Source organism: Ictidomys tridecemlineatus, chromosome 1, assembly GCF_052094955.1.
Source record: "Ictidomys tridecemlineatus isolate mIctTri1 chromosome 1, mIctTri1.hap1, whole genome shotgun sequence".
In the NCBI taxonomy this organism is placed as follows: Eukaryota; Metazoa; Chordata; class Mammalia; order Rodentia; family Sciuridae; genus Ictidomys; species Ictidomys tridecemlineatus.
This window is the reverse complement of record NC_135477.1, coordinates 13019335-13033323: the sequence shown is the minus strand read 5'-3', so window position 1 is coordinate 13033323 and position 13989 is coordinate 13019335. Positions and strand designations below refer to the sequence as shown.

Sequence of the window (13989 nt, the reverse complement as noted above, 5' to 3'; positions counted from 1 at the left end):
ACAGACACACCCAGAGAGAACACCCTGTGCTGCGGGGAGGGCTGAGATGGGAGTCACATGGCCTGAGCTGCCACAACCCCCCAGGAAGAGGCAAGGACTTCCCTTCCGGTGTCCGAGGGAGAGGGGGCCCTGCTAACAGCCTGGATTTGGAAATTCCGGCCTCCACAACTGTGAGGCAATAAAGCCACCAGTTGGCCGTACTTTTCTTAGAACAGTCCTGGAAAACTGATGTAGCTGTATCTGCCAGTCGGGGCCTCAAAGGGACTAGGAGTCTAAGAAAGCAGGGTTGGCTGCAGGCCAGAGTTGGGGACATACCACACCAGGACCCAGCATGGCTGAGGTGGCAACAGTGCTGGACTGAGGCTTCAAAGTAGAGCCTGGCCCAGCTACACGAGGTTCCCTTAGGATTTAGGAAAAGAAGGCCCCACCCTGGCCTTTCTCAAGGTCAAGGCAACCTGAGAAAAACCCACAAAGACGTTTAGCACACTGAGCAGTCTCCTCTTTATTCCCACACAACAACAAGATTCGTGATTGCTGACAGCCACGCTGCAGCTCAGGGTGCAGGCCCGGGGGAACTGTGCTCTTACACTTTCCCATTGCCCACTAGGTGTGGATGAGGCACCGGCCCGTGCAACACTGGCAGGCTTCTGCCACTCCCCTGGGCTCCACCTGTCCCTGGAGGTCTAAGCCACATGCTTCTAGACCTCTGCATTCTTTGGTGAGGGCCGTGGCCCTAGATAAATCTTCGTGTTGCATGGAGTACTTAGCCTCTGAGGCGAGTCACATGTCACCGGAGCTCTGGGGTCTTGGCCCCAGGGTTTTCCAAAGGTAGGGCAGCTTCCACCTGGAAGAGAAACCCTCCACAGGAGCGGCAGGCAGGCAGCCAGCTCCGCAGACGAACACACCAGTGCCTTCTAGAACACGGTAGGAAGGAAGGAAAGCACCCTCACTCACCTGCGAGGGAGAAGTCTGGGTTTGGGGGTGTCAGCTCTTCGTGCTGCAAAACTTTTGGAGAAGGAGCATCGGTTTGTGTGGGGCTAATTCCACACAGTCTAAAGTAAGAACAAAAGTCACAGAGTTACTCCTTTTAACAATAAAAATAAGAATAACACACACAGGTCCTGGGGGGGGTCGTGTGTTCATGTCTAATCCTTACAATTTATCCTAACGGTTAGGATTGTTGTCCCCTTTCCAAAAGAGAAAACTGAGGCCACAAGGAGCCACCATATGCAGTGCCCATGGCGTCACCTGCCATCTCCCCCCCTCCATCGGCACCTGGAGTCTCTTAGGTCACTGCTGGACAGATGGCCGATGGGGAGAGCTGAGCTCAGACGGGAGCTGAGCCCTACAGACCAACGAGACAACTCCTATACACCCACCCAGACCCACGGCGGTCCTAGTGCAGGGGGGCTCTCGTCTCTGGGTCTTGCAGCCAGTGGTTTGACCCCCCACACACACTTACTCCTCGTATGGTTTCAGACGTGCTCTCTTGGCCCGCTCCACAATGTCCTTGAAGTCCTTGTAGCAGTTTCTGGCCATGACAGTGTACCTCGTGGCACAACCTAGTTCAGTGACCTTGGCTCTGGGGAGGTAGCCTGCCCAGCCAGGGATCGGGGGCTCATGGAGAGGTTTCTTCATGTTTTTGCATTCTGTAGAGAGACAGATTTCTTCCTGAAGGCTCGGGGGAGTTCTGCAGAGGGCAGTGTTCTCAAGCCAGCTGGCACCCCAACAGTTAGCCCAGGGGAGCTCTTAGGCCAGGTATTGTGGGAGGGGCTTTACAAATAGTATCTCATTTAATTCTCTCCCAAACCATCCAGGTTAGCACCACTGTTACCTCCAGCATAGGAAGGAGGAGACGGAGGCCTGCAAGGAGGTTCAGAGAGACCTGGCTTGAATCACATAGCCAGGAGGCGTAGGGCAGGACTCAAAGCTGGCTCTATGTTTAAAGTCCTGGCTCTGAGACAGATCCTGCTTCCTTCTCAGATTGATGGGGAAGCTTCAGGCTTTAAATAAGGCAGGGAATCGACAGCAGGCCAGCTTAGGAGGCTGCTTTCAGACTTTACCAAGAACCTGCTTCAGGTCCTGACTGTGATCCTAGCTTGCTGGGTGACCTTGGGTAAGTTTTACCATCCCCATAGCCTCCAATGAGGCCACTGAATTGGAGGACATCCCAGGGAGCATCTAGTCAATCCTTTCTTGTTTTAGAAGAAAATATTGAAGCCCAGAGAAGGGAAATAATTTGTCTCGGGCCACACAGCAAGTAGCCACAGAGGTGGGCTAAATCCCAAACTTAGGCAGAGATTCTTGGTAAGGTTTGGAAGATTTTTAAAGCGCAGCAAACATGTAAATTATCATTTGTTCATTTGTTCTTGAAAAAATTTTGAACAATTATAGTAAAAAGAATAAAAGCAATCAGTTTCTGGCTTTTACTATAGGCTTTTAGGCCTTAAAATAATCTAGGTCAAATTGTCGCTGCAATTCCTGTCGTATAATCCCATCACGGTGGTCTCCATTGTTGATATTGGGTAAGAAACCCCTTCCTCCTGAACTGGCACCCGGAGGAGGGGGAATCAGACCCAAGGTTGACCTCAGCACCCCTGCTATGACCTCAGCCGTTGACCCCAGCTCTGGAAGCCTCCCTCCTCCTGTCTCTTAGATGGGAATGACAGTCGTGACCTCACAAAGTCCTGTGGTTGGGGACAACTGTTCCCAGGACAGAGAAACAACCAGAAGCTCCAAGTGTGTTGTGACTGGCCCAGGGCCTCTTAGTGCTCAGGCCAGCACCCTCTGGCCTGACCAGGACTGTGTCCCTCTCCCAGGAAGTGTCTCCCTTGTGTGAAGAGACCGAGCCTGTCCGTGTGCCCTGAGCCCTGGGGACCTGGGGCTGTGCTGGGTACCGTGCTCTCTGTGGCCTGCGGGGATGTGTGCTTGGGGCCAGTCGGAGGGGCAGCTGGTTTGGGGGGCCCATACCCAGACTCAGGGGGTGGTACTTCCGAGTGTACTCGTGCAGAGCCCGCAGGACCGTGTCCTCGGAGCAGATGGGCTTCAGTTTGGGGGCAGCGTCCACTGAACGGTGAAGCTCCTCCTGCCGGTCTACGTATCGCTGCCTTTGCTCCTGGAAGTTTTCCAGGCAGTGGTCCATGTGGTCCTCGCCAGAGGTCCCCTGGCAGCTGAGGTAGGGCACGAAGCCTGCAAGAGCCGGGCAGAGGGCAGCCTTGAGCCAGGCCATCAGCAGGGATTGCAGAACCTGCCCATCGCCCCAGCTCAGCCCACCGCTGGGCAGGTCCCCGCCTACAGCGCTGCGTTTTCCCAAAGGCCATTAATACAAGCAGTGCTCTTGTTTCCACTGAGATGGGCCCTCCCAAGGCCACCCAAAATGACCTTGGAGCTGGGAAGTGAAGGCCCAGTTCAACAAAGGCGATGACAGTCATATTCTTTTATAGCAAAGCCCCTGACGTCTGCCAGAAGGCAAATGCGGAAAGCATTTAATGGTCCAAATGATAGTCTGAGGAGTAATTGAAATTATTCCTCTTTTTAGAGAGAAAGCTTATTTCCTTGACACTTCCCAAATGCAATTTGGGATCTTTCTTGCTGGACCATGGGGAAATTGCAGGCTTATTAAAAGCATAGACCTATTATACAAAAAGGTAAACTCATTATCTGCAAGACCCACCCCAAGAACAGTTTTTCACCGTTGCCCACAAAATAACATATAATCATTACAATGAGTATGGGTAAAACATGAGTATTTATTTAAACTGGATGCTGAATCCTAAGTACTATAATATTGTCACAATAAAACCATTTTAAAAGAACAAATGAGAAAAACTGGTTAAGAACTTGGTTTTAAACCACAAAGTAAATAAATAAATACCTCTCAGTATTAGAGCCCAATGTTTTTGCCTTTGTCCCTAAGGAAAGAAATCCTAGCAGTGGGGTTGAAAGCAGCCCCTTCCCAACCCTTTCCCCCTACTACAAACCACCTCCAGAAGAATCTCATTAATTGACCTTGATAATGAGGAAGTCCTTCACCCACCAACCCTCAGGCAATGAAAAGTACTCCAAGGTCACAGTGAAGATCACAGAAGTCCAGGAGCCTAGCCTTGGTGGCTTGCTACCTCAGGGACTACTTGGATCTGCATAGATTTTACGTGTGTTCACATGCATATGCACACCCCCCCCCCAACACACACACACAGAGGAATATAAGCTATTTTTATTGAGTCTAGCTAAGAACTCAGGTATTTAAAAGAGCAAATGTCACAACAATCATAGGGTGGTCTCTGCAGTGGTGTGCACTGGACCCCCAAATAGACACATCCAAGTCCTAACCTCTGTGAGCCTCACCTTCCTGGGACATAGGGTCTTTGCAGATGCAATTAGGGATCCAGAAATGAGATCATCATAGATTTAGGATGGACTGTAAATCCAGTGACTGGCATATTATAAGTGAAAGGAGGGGATACAGGAGACACTAACTTAGAGGCAGAGGAAAGGCCACATGAAGAGTCCCATGAAAATGGAGGCAGAGATCGGAGAGATGCTGCCACAAGCCAGGGGACGTCTGTGGCCTCCGGAAGCTGGAAGGGGCAAAGGAAGGACCCGCCCCTAGAGAGAGACATGGCCCTGCCCAAAACACCTTGATTTCAGATTTCTAGCCCGAAGGACCAGGAGAGAATAAGCTGCTGTTGTTTTAAACCATCCAGTTTATGGTAATTTGTTGAAGAAGCCCTAAGAAACGAAGACATCTATTTTACTTGAATTTTTTTCTTGCTTGGAAGCTGAGTCATTACAGTCACATGGATGGTGTCAAGCAGAGACTTGAACATCTCTCAGTTTGTCAGCCCCAAAGGCTGGGCAACTGTGGACTGAATGTTCCCCAAGCACCCCTTCCTCCTGAGAACAGCTCTGTGTAAAGGCTGAGGGCCCATGGGGACCACTGGGTTCGTCACCCATGGGGATGTGACAGATTAAGTTCTCAGGAGCCCAGGAGCCTGAGGAGTAAAAGCCTTTGGGAAGGGTGACCAACTGTCCTAGTTTTCCAAGGACTAAGGGATTCCTGGACACAGGACTAGCACTACCATGATTCCAAGAAAATCAGGGCAGTTGACCGCTTCCGTTTGGGGGACACAGGGGGACATGGAAGGATGAAAGCCCTTGTGGGAGACTAGAAAGACCAGTGTGGGGAGGGTCAGGGCCCCCACTAATGTGTTGTGTCTATCCTCACGGCATCCTGTCCATCCTGGTCTAAATTTGTTCAATGGACACGAAGTGCTTCCCATACGGGTCATGTCCCACAGGGTGCAGCCTAAGTTCTCTCTCTCCATCCATCAGAGCCATCTGTCAGCCATCTGCAGCCCTGGGCACTCTCAATGGGTCCTACAACCTGGAGCCAGTTTGTCTGAGAGGCATGGACAGAGGGCCGAGGCAAGCACAAGGACCAGTGCCACAGTTCCCCTGAGTGCTGTCACTTACCACTGTAGCCTGGTGTGACCGGAGGACGTCTAATGAAGGTCTTGGAAGTCTCCATGATTTCGCTGTCTGTTCATGAAGGGAAGAAGGAATAAATTGGTCTCCTTAAGTCTCTGCCTCAAGTACTTACTGTGCCTGTGCCAGAGCCCTTGGGAGCAAAGAATGGCTTTGCCAGGGGCTGGGACTCAGAGGCGGCACCGGCATCTTACTCCAAGCTGGCAGACAGAGCTGGCTTCAGTTACCAACGACGACCTGGTTCCAAGGGGCATCGCTTGTCATGCTACCTTTAGATAACCTTGCAGATCACTGCCCATAAGTGTCTCCCTTCCCGAGGAGGCCCCCCCCACCGTCCACCCAACCGTCATGAATGGTACACACACTGTGGTCATGAAACGTGACAGAGGTGGGGAATGTAAAGATGAACAGGACCCAGGAGCCCTCACATAGGGCTCATGAACCTCGGGGGAGGAAAGAGACGAGGCCCCCACCCTCCAGAGCTAGTTCTTTATGGAGATGGAATGTGGGTGCGGTGGTAATGTCTGCCACCACCCCCTTCAGCTCCACACCATTTGGCAATGTCTGGAGACATTTTTGTTGCCACGGCTTGGGAGATGGGACGCTCCTCATATCTAGTGGCCAGGACGCTGCCAAACATCCTTCAAGAAACAAGAAAGCTCCCTGCAACAAAGAATTGCTCGTCACTTCTGGCTCATAGAGATCAGAAAGTCCCAAAAGGCTGGCATGGAGTCCAAGGGGAATACAGGGTGGCGGGGGATGGTGGCAGTACCAGTTTATGTGCCTGTTGTCTGTGAATCAAGATTTCTTCCCCGCTCCAGGTCGCCAGTGGTTTCCCCAAAAGGCCCAAGGTCTGCATCTCCACGCTGTGGATGCTGCCGTGCCCTGTTCTGCCCACAGGTTCATCTCTAAAGCAATGCCCTTGAGGTCAGGAGAAGGGGCTTTCAGGTGGAGGGGGGCCATGGTCCTGGGTTCCTCAGCGGTGATGGGAGAGGCATAGCAACCCAGCCCCAGCAGGTTGACAGCAGTGAAGACCCAGCCGACCCAATTGCGGCAGTCTATGCCTGGGAGGAGGGACTGGCCGTGCATCGATGCCCAGTACACACTGTCCACCTGCTACCAAAATTTTTCTCCAAGCTTTACATGTGCTGACTCACCAAATCCTCTCCTCAGCCCTGTGACACACATGTGGCACCACTATTCCACCCATTTCCAGTCGAGGATGGAAAAGGCACGCCCATTTCCAGAACACTGGCTCTGCAGACAAGGTGGAAGGGAATCCCTGCAGTGTCCCTCAGGGTAACACCTATTGGGGTTCCCATGTGAAAGATGATTTTCAAAAGGCACAGAGAGATCAAGTAACATGTCCTAGGACTCTGGAGTGAAAGCAGACATGAAGGATGAACTCCAAACTCTCAGGGGCAAGACGGGTTGTCCAAAAGTGTTGTGCTTGGATAGGGTCCAGCATCCAGCCTGCCTGCAGGAGGTGGGCAGTGAGGAGCTTGGAGAGGAGGGGCCCTGAATGAGGGCCAGAGGAGGGGGCTGGAAAATGGACCACATGGACACCAACCCTTCCCTGCCACCTCCTTCCCACCCCAACCCCTGCTCTCACCTGGGTGGACTTGGACCTGGGCCATGCACTGGGCCAGGCCTCGGTTGTCCTGGGCCTTGGGCCATCCAGGCCTCTGCCTCATCCTCCAGGCCTCCCGTCCCATCTCCTGGGCTTCCACTGAGGACTCCTGGTCTCCACCAGCCTCTGATCTCCAAGCCTCCCACAGCCTTTGTGAGCTCACACCTGGGCGGGGCAGGGGGGGTGGAGCCTCAGGCCCCAGAGCCTGCCCCTACCCCCCTACCCTGGGGATCCACCTCCTCATCCCCCTCCTCATCCCCCTCCTCATCCCCCAGCACCAGAGATGAGGTGGGCCCAGTGAACTTGGGGGCACCCATGAACACCCGTTTAGTCCAGCCTTGAGTATGAAACAGACCTTCACCCAACAGATACCTGCCCTTGGAGCCCTGCACAGAGCCTGGTCCCCCATGGGAGGGTACCGCTCGGGGGTCAGAGCCGCCATTCTGCTGGTGTAGAGACAGTGGGAAGTGGGCGGAGGAATGGGCCCCCTTCACTTGTGGGTAAGGGCCAGTCGTGGCTGTGTGAGGAACCTGTGGGCAGGAGAAAGCCTGAGGAGGAGGCGAGGCCTTGTGTCCCCAGTGGCCTAGTAACGGGTGCCTGGCTGGGCCCAGCACAGCCCTGACCCCTTTCTGTCTCTAGGAGGGGCTGGACTTTTCAGGTGCCCGGTGCAAACAAAGGAGCAATTTACCAAAATGAAGGCATGCCTGGGAAGTCGAGTCATCCCTTTCTAGCCGCAATTTATGGGGGTGAAGAGAGCTGGAACCTGCATCTCATTGGATTGAAATCCACCAAGATGCTGCCCAATGACCCAGACAGGGAAAGGATGGCCGAAGCCCCACTGCCTAGTGGCACTACTGCTCTCCCAGTACCTTCTGAAGTTGGTTCGGGGACACCTCCCAGCCTTCTCCACCCCACTCTCTTGGAAAGTGAACTTCAGGTGGAGCCAACCACCAATTTTATCCTTCTTGTGGTCCTAGGACCCCCACCTCTGGCCCTCTAGAAGTTTCTAGAGGCAACTCAGAGTGATCCAAGTGTGGATTCTAGAGGCATCCCAAGGCTCTAGTTGAAGCCAGTTTCACCTGCTAGGATTCCAGTGAGCACGACACTGTCCCAGGCCTTCTGTGTTCTTTAGTGACTTTCATTTGGGTGCAGTGGAGTTGCCCGTGGCCACTCTGCATATGGGCCTACTTGCTGGCTAGACTACTTTCTTCCTGTTTGGAAGAAAACAGGGTTCTGTGGACATGAATGGAGCCTTGGTTCCCAGGAAAGGAAGGGCCAGTCATGTTGGAATGACTGTTAATAAAGCTTATTGCCCTCTAGGAAAGACCCGGAAATCATCCTGGAGATGGGGTGGATAGGGCATCAGTAATGACCCATCTAGAATTCCACATACAAAAACAAAGTGGGGGTAAAAAAAATCCTGGGCCATATGAGATCCAGAGTTTTACTTTATTAGACATCAGTGAAGATAAGAGAGTTTGCAGACACAGTCCTGTCCAGTTGTGAACTGCTGCGACATTCTGTGAAGTTTGGATCTATCTTGTAGTGAACAAGACCCTGAATGGCTGAGATTGTAGAACAGTGTTCCATAATTCAAGCAGATGAGAGGTGTTAGTGACAGGATGGCCAACGACTTTTATACTAGTCATCCACTTAAGTCATTTCCCAGCATCTGTAGGCAGCTTACTCACGGCGATTACATCTCTACAATGTGAAGTTTGATCTTGGACTAATAATGCATTTGACTCCTGTTTATATTGGTGCATGCGATTCTTTGCTACCCTGGCAATTAACCAGACCTGGACTCTAAAAGCTAAACTTGGTCTAAATAACATTCTAAGGGTGGGGCAGGCTCTGTAATCTGGACTCAGCCAACACTCTGCAAATACACTCTTGTGATTCCTCCTCTTTCCTATCATGTCTGTAAGTTGCCTGTCATTCATTAATGCCTCCTGCATACAGAAAAGGCAGTGACAAAGGACATCAACAACTCTGCTTCCAAGAAAGGTGACTATCAAATAATATGCCAGGAGCAACTGAGTAATGGGTCAGGACCACAGGCCTTCTAGAAACCTTCTAAGATTAGGAAATGTGTCCAAGTGTACTTATCCAGTGCTCTTACTCTAAAATATTTCAATAGGGGAAAGGGATGGATTTGGGAGTCTTGTCTAAGGAGTTGGATTACTAGGGCTACATCTCTGGGGCCAGAAGAAAGTCCAGCAAAATTGCCACCCCTTCTCTATCATCAATTTGCCAACACCGTAGATTTCTATCAGTTCATCGAAGAGAACTAGTAGACAAGGAGACATCCTTAATTCAAGGCAGGAAGAGCTTTGCGTTAGCAGCAAACAAGGGACTTGCCTCATCCTTACCCAACAGAAAAGCTCGGTTTATGTACCACTTGATTCCTGCCTTTGACCCTGGTGTACTGAAAACATCCACACATGGACCACACTTTGTCCTCAGAGTCACTACTTTGCCCCACAAGTACAGGTTGACAACCCAACAGAATGCAAAGAGTTTTCATAGGTTTTTCTGCACAGTCATGTTTGGTTACCAAACCAGAATGTTCAGCTCTCAAAGTCTGGACAGGAGAATTGATACATTACGCTCCCTTAAATATAGCTCCTGAATCTTTGGAAAGAATGTGCATGTGGAAGTTGGCGAAAACTGAAGAAGCTGTTGATCCAAGTGGTCCAGGTGTTGAGAGTATTAGCTGACCCCAGGGCACCTCTGCCTAATGCTCAGTCTTGCACACATAATCCATCACTTGGTATCGGTGCAAATCAGTGGTTAGTGAGAGCAATTAAGAAATGAAAATATGAAATATTAAGGGCAGTGATATCAACAAAAATCAAAGAACATTTTCCTTTTTTTAAAATAAGAAAAACATATTGTAGAAATAAAGATTCTATACAAGATTTCAACACTGTATGTACATAAAATTATATTACTCATAACTAAATGGAAAAGTCTTATTTGCAGACTGTGGCTGGCAACACCAAAGAGGGACACACAACATTAAGCTTCTGAAGCAGAGCAGGCAGCAGGAGACCCCGAGAAACACACCTTGGTGCCTGGCTATGAAATCCCACGACTCAAGTTAGGGAACTGGCTTTCTCCAGTTCTGTGCCTTATTCATGTTTCACTTTCTAGCAGGGAAATCTGCAGCAGGCGAAGTGAAAAAGAAGATGGGCTAAAAAGAAACCCGAAGTGCTGCTCACAATCTGCATATTGGCCGTGGTGATGGTTTGCGAATCCAACTTGCATTCAAAGCGCATTCCCTCGTTCTCGGTTCGCGATGCATGCCTTCAGTGACTTGAAATCGGAATGACTTCCAGCAGGTGGAAAAGACTGCTTTGACAGACCAGAAGGACTGTGATTCAGATCCTTGAGTCTCTGTCCTCAGTTGGCTCCTGAATGTTGGCGAAAACTGACTTTGGGTGGTGGGGAGGGAAAAATGCAGACCCACTGGCTGCCTTTCAGGACATCTTTTCCCTGCCAGACCACCCAGTGAGAATTTAAAGGGCCATCCTAGGTGACTAACGGAGCCCCAACCCCACTTACCAAGAGGACAAGGCCTGGGGTCCGCCCTCTTCCCTAAGAAAACTCCGAAGGGAAGAACAGAGGGCTCAGGCTGTGGCCTGTGCTTCAGCTTTGACAAAGTTAGGAATTCTCCAATTCCAGCTGAACCCCATTCACTTCTGGTATACACTACAAATGCAGATTCTGGACCCCTTCAAATTAGCTTCTGCTTAAAAGGGATGGGATCCAGGAACCTGCTCTAAGCGAGCACCCAGGCGATTCTGACGCAGGCAAGCCACAGACCTGCTTTAGAGAAGAAGTGGCTTGGTAAGTGGGGGAAATGGAGAATATCAGGCCAAGTGATAGCCAAGCCCAGAAGCTCAAAGGTCAGATGTTTTCTCTCCTATGCAGAAGCCAGAGTGAAATAAAGGAAAGGACAACAGAAGAAACCATCAAGTGCAAATTCATAGGCGAATGAAAGGAAGTTAGTAGAGGAAGGAAATGGGGAGGGGAGGGAGGGAGGATGAGAGGGAAAGGGGGGGATCATGAACCAAAATCAATATCCATGCCTGTATGAGTTTGTCTGGATGGACCCGATGATCATAAAGCTCTAATAAAAAAGAGAGAGAGAGAAAAGAAAACAACTGGCTTAATTCATCAAGTCTAGATCTATACATGAATTTAGATGGATTTGAAAAACTGGAGATTTTCAATGAAGCATCTCATAGAACAGACTCTCCTTTGATATTTCACCAATGTATTCCTTTCCCAAGATGGAAATGAATGGTCAGAACTCTCAGGGGGATGGAGATGAGCAGGAAGAATGGGGGCTCATTTAAAGTTTGGATGCTTTTCAAGGTTTAAGGGCTATTCTGGAGTCGGGGACTAGGAGATGTGAACAAAGCCATGGCAGCCTCATGTTCTCACAGTGAATTCCTCCAAGATTCACTAGAATTACTTTTGAACTCAGAAATCAGGATTTGGCATTCTGTGAGTTAGATCACAACGTTTGTAGTAGTTTCCCCTCATCCACGGTTTCAGTTACCATGGTCAACTGTGGTCCAAAAATATAGTAGAGTACAATGAGATATTTTGAGAGAGACCACATTCATATAAATTGTGTTACAGTTGTTTTGTACAATTTCCTTATTTTGTTATTACTATTATTCTCTTACTGTGTCAAATTTATAAATTGAACTTTATCACAGATATGGAGATATAGGGGAAAAAATAGTGTGTGTATATATAGGGTTTGGTATTATGGGGGGGTTCATGTCTCTACTGGGGATCTTGGAATGTATCCCCCACAGATGAGGGATGAATACTGTGATTTGGTGTAAGGCAGCAACTCTTCAATATCTTTTTCCATCAAAGCAAATTTTTACCTGCTGAAAAGCTGAGGTGTTAGCATTCCTACTCCCCAAAATCCTAGTGGGGTAGCCAAGGCTATAGTTATTTTTCCCCAAACCTTCTTGGAATTTAAATTATCTCAGAACCTAAAATAGCGCCCAGTGTAGGCAGTCTTCTCCCACCAGCTGACGATGCTCCAAGTTCCCTCTGAGTCACCGCTGTTCATTCCAGGATGAGAAGAAACTGACTACAGATGGGTGGCATTTTATATTGACTGCTATCCAAAAAGAAAAAGAAAAAAAAAATCTAAAAAGAAAAGATCTCAGACGAAGATTTTCTCCTGACTCAAAGATCTCATTTCAAATCTAAAAAGAAGGCAATAGGGCATTCTAAGTTCTACTTGGCAGAGATCTGTTCAAAGCAAGGCTCCACCACTGCTGCAGACTGTACCGATCCCCTTGTCGGGTGGTTGGTGCACCACTTTGGTACCTGTGAAAACTAGCTGCGCTTCTAGGATCCTTGAATTTCCTGTTCCTAGACCTCAATCGTAATTTCTGACCGCTTTTCTGACTCCAGTGTACCTTCCAAAAATCCCTAGTTATTTCTCACCCTGGTTGTTCTCCTGCTAAAGTTCAGGTGGGCAATGGCAAGGGTCAAGGTCAAGGTCAGGACAGTCAAGGATAAGGTCAGCAGATGCAGATGAGCTGGTCCTAGGGGCAGGCGGCAGGGAAGGATGGTTAGTAATTTAAGAAGTCGATCCCCACTTTGACACTCTTTGAGGTGGCTATGTCAATGGCTGTGGCCTTGATCTCGGTGTCCCCGAACTGCATGAGGGTCTGGATTTCCCTCCTGGCAGGCACTGCTGTGCCGCTGGTCCCTGTGAGATCCAGGCGGAGCGTGCCACACTTCTTCACCCCTGGGTCAGTGATGAAGCTGACGGTGTCATGCTCAGAGCTGTAGATGTTGATGACAATGACCAGCTGGGAGGGCTTGGCCGGGGTATAGCTACGTTTGACCAGCTCTCCCAGGGCCACCGACTGGTCGGCAGAGATGAACTTGTCAAACACGTCGGTGCACCAGCGAGTGCCGTCCTTCACCAGCAGCTTCTCGGGCGGGTGCTTGCCCTCCACGTAGCGGTTCAGCACGCCCACCCCGTAGGTGAGCGGGGACCTGCGCACCTTGATGACGGCGGGGTCCAGGCCGAAGAGGACGGCGCCCTTGAGGATGGTGAGGCCCACGTCCTGGGGGATGATGATCCGGCACTTGTCACCAAAGGCTGCATGCACTGCCTGCTGCAGGAGGGGCGCCTCGGCAAAGCCACCCACCAGGAAGAGGAACTTGACCGTGCAAACCTCCGGCTTCTGAAACAGGTCCCCTGAAAGGGAAGAAGATGTGGGAAGGTCACACCAGCAAAAGCCAGCAGGCAAGGGAGAGGCAGGCTGCTCGTCTCTGGGAAGAGACGGAACCACCTGGGCCCCTGGGAGCCTGGCTTGGTCTGAGCCATTGAGTTCTTATCAAGTGGGTCTTTCGTAGAAAAGGAGTTTTCACACCAGTGTGCTCAGCCGTAAAGGCCAGAGCAGCTGCGGAGTAGAAGCCCATTTGAACAGAGAGGCGGTGAACCTCTTAAGAGGAACTTTCTATGGAGAAAGGAATCTCTCCAAAATGAATCACTTCCCACGCCAGGTTCTGGTGGCCCTCTTGGTTCTCACCACAGTTCCTTCTCCTCTAGTAGGTAGGATTCCTAATCTGTCCTGGTCACACAAACAGGAAGCGCCCCCTAGAGTGGCTGTTGGATGACAGGGCTTCAGAGCTCCCAGCTCTCCAACCTCTGGGACCAAACTGAAAGCCCAGGACAGGTTCTCAGCTGCTTTGCAGTAGGAGAGGGATGCACAGCCTGTGTCCAGCAACCTCCCCCAGTTCTGTGGCCGCCAGACCCAGATCCCCTGCCAACCCGACTGCATGGTACTGGTTGGTGATGCTGGACAAGCCCCGCGGAT

General features: G+C 50.4%; 2 protein-coding genes across 8 annotated transcripts in view; both read right to left on the bottom strand.

The window, feature by feature from the left end:
- Positions 1-477: 477 nt before the first annotated feature.
- Spmip5 (sperm microtubule inner protein 5) lies at positions 478-5731 on the bottom strand. The gene is made up of 5 exons (XM_005320702.5): positions 5476-5731; positions 2971-3189; positions 1463-1649; positions 955-1052; positions 478-844 (listed from the first exon to the last, which is right to left on the bottom strand). The coding sequence occupies exons 1-5, from the start codon at positions 5528-5530 to the stop codon at positions 699-701; spliced, it is 705 nt and encodes a 234-aa protein (XP_005320759.4). The 5' UTR covers positions 5531-5731; the 3' UTR covers positions 478-698.
- A 2816-nt stretch (positions 5732-8547) lies between these two features.
- Positions 8548-13989, bottom strand: part of Hspa12a (heat shock protein family A (Hsp70) member 12A) — a 143219-nt gene continuing 137777 nt past the window's right edge. For all 7 annotated transcript variants that reach the window (XM_040272498.2, XM_021723342.3, XM_078043439.1 and 4 more), the window contains one exon: positions 8548-13367. In XM_040272498.2, coding sequence (XP_040128432.2) covers positions 12730-13367 — 638 coding nt within the window. In that variant the 3' untranslated portion in view covers positions 8548-12729. The remainder of the gene's footprint in view (positions 13368-13989) is intronic.

Bases quoted from the DNA above. Each gene is read 5' to 3' on its own strand.
- Spmip5 (XM_005320702.5), bottom strand. From the start codon at position 5,530: ATGGAGACTTCCAAGACCTTCATTAGACGTCCTCCGGTCACACCAGGC. The intron at 1,650-2,970 runs GTATGGGCCCCC...GTCTCTCTACAG, and splicing joins GTACCACCCCCTGAGTCTGG to AATGCAAAAACATGAAGAAA. The intron at 1,053-1,462 runs GTAAGTGTGTGT...TTCTTACTTTAG, and splicing joins CGTCTGAAACCATACGAGGA to ACTGTGTGGAATTAGCCCCA.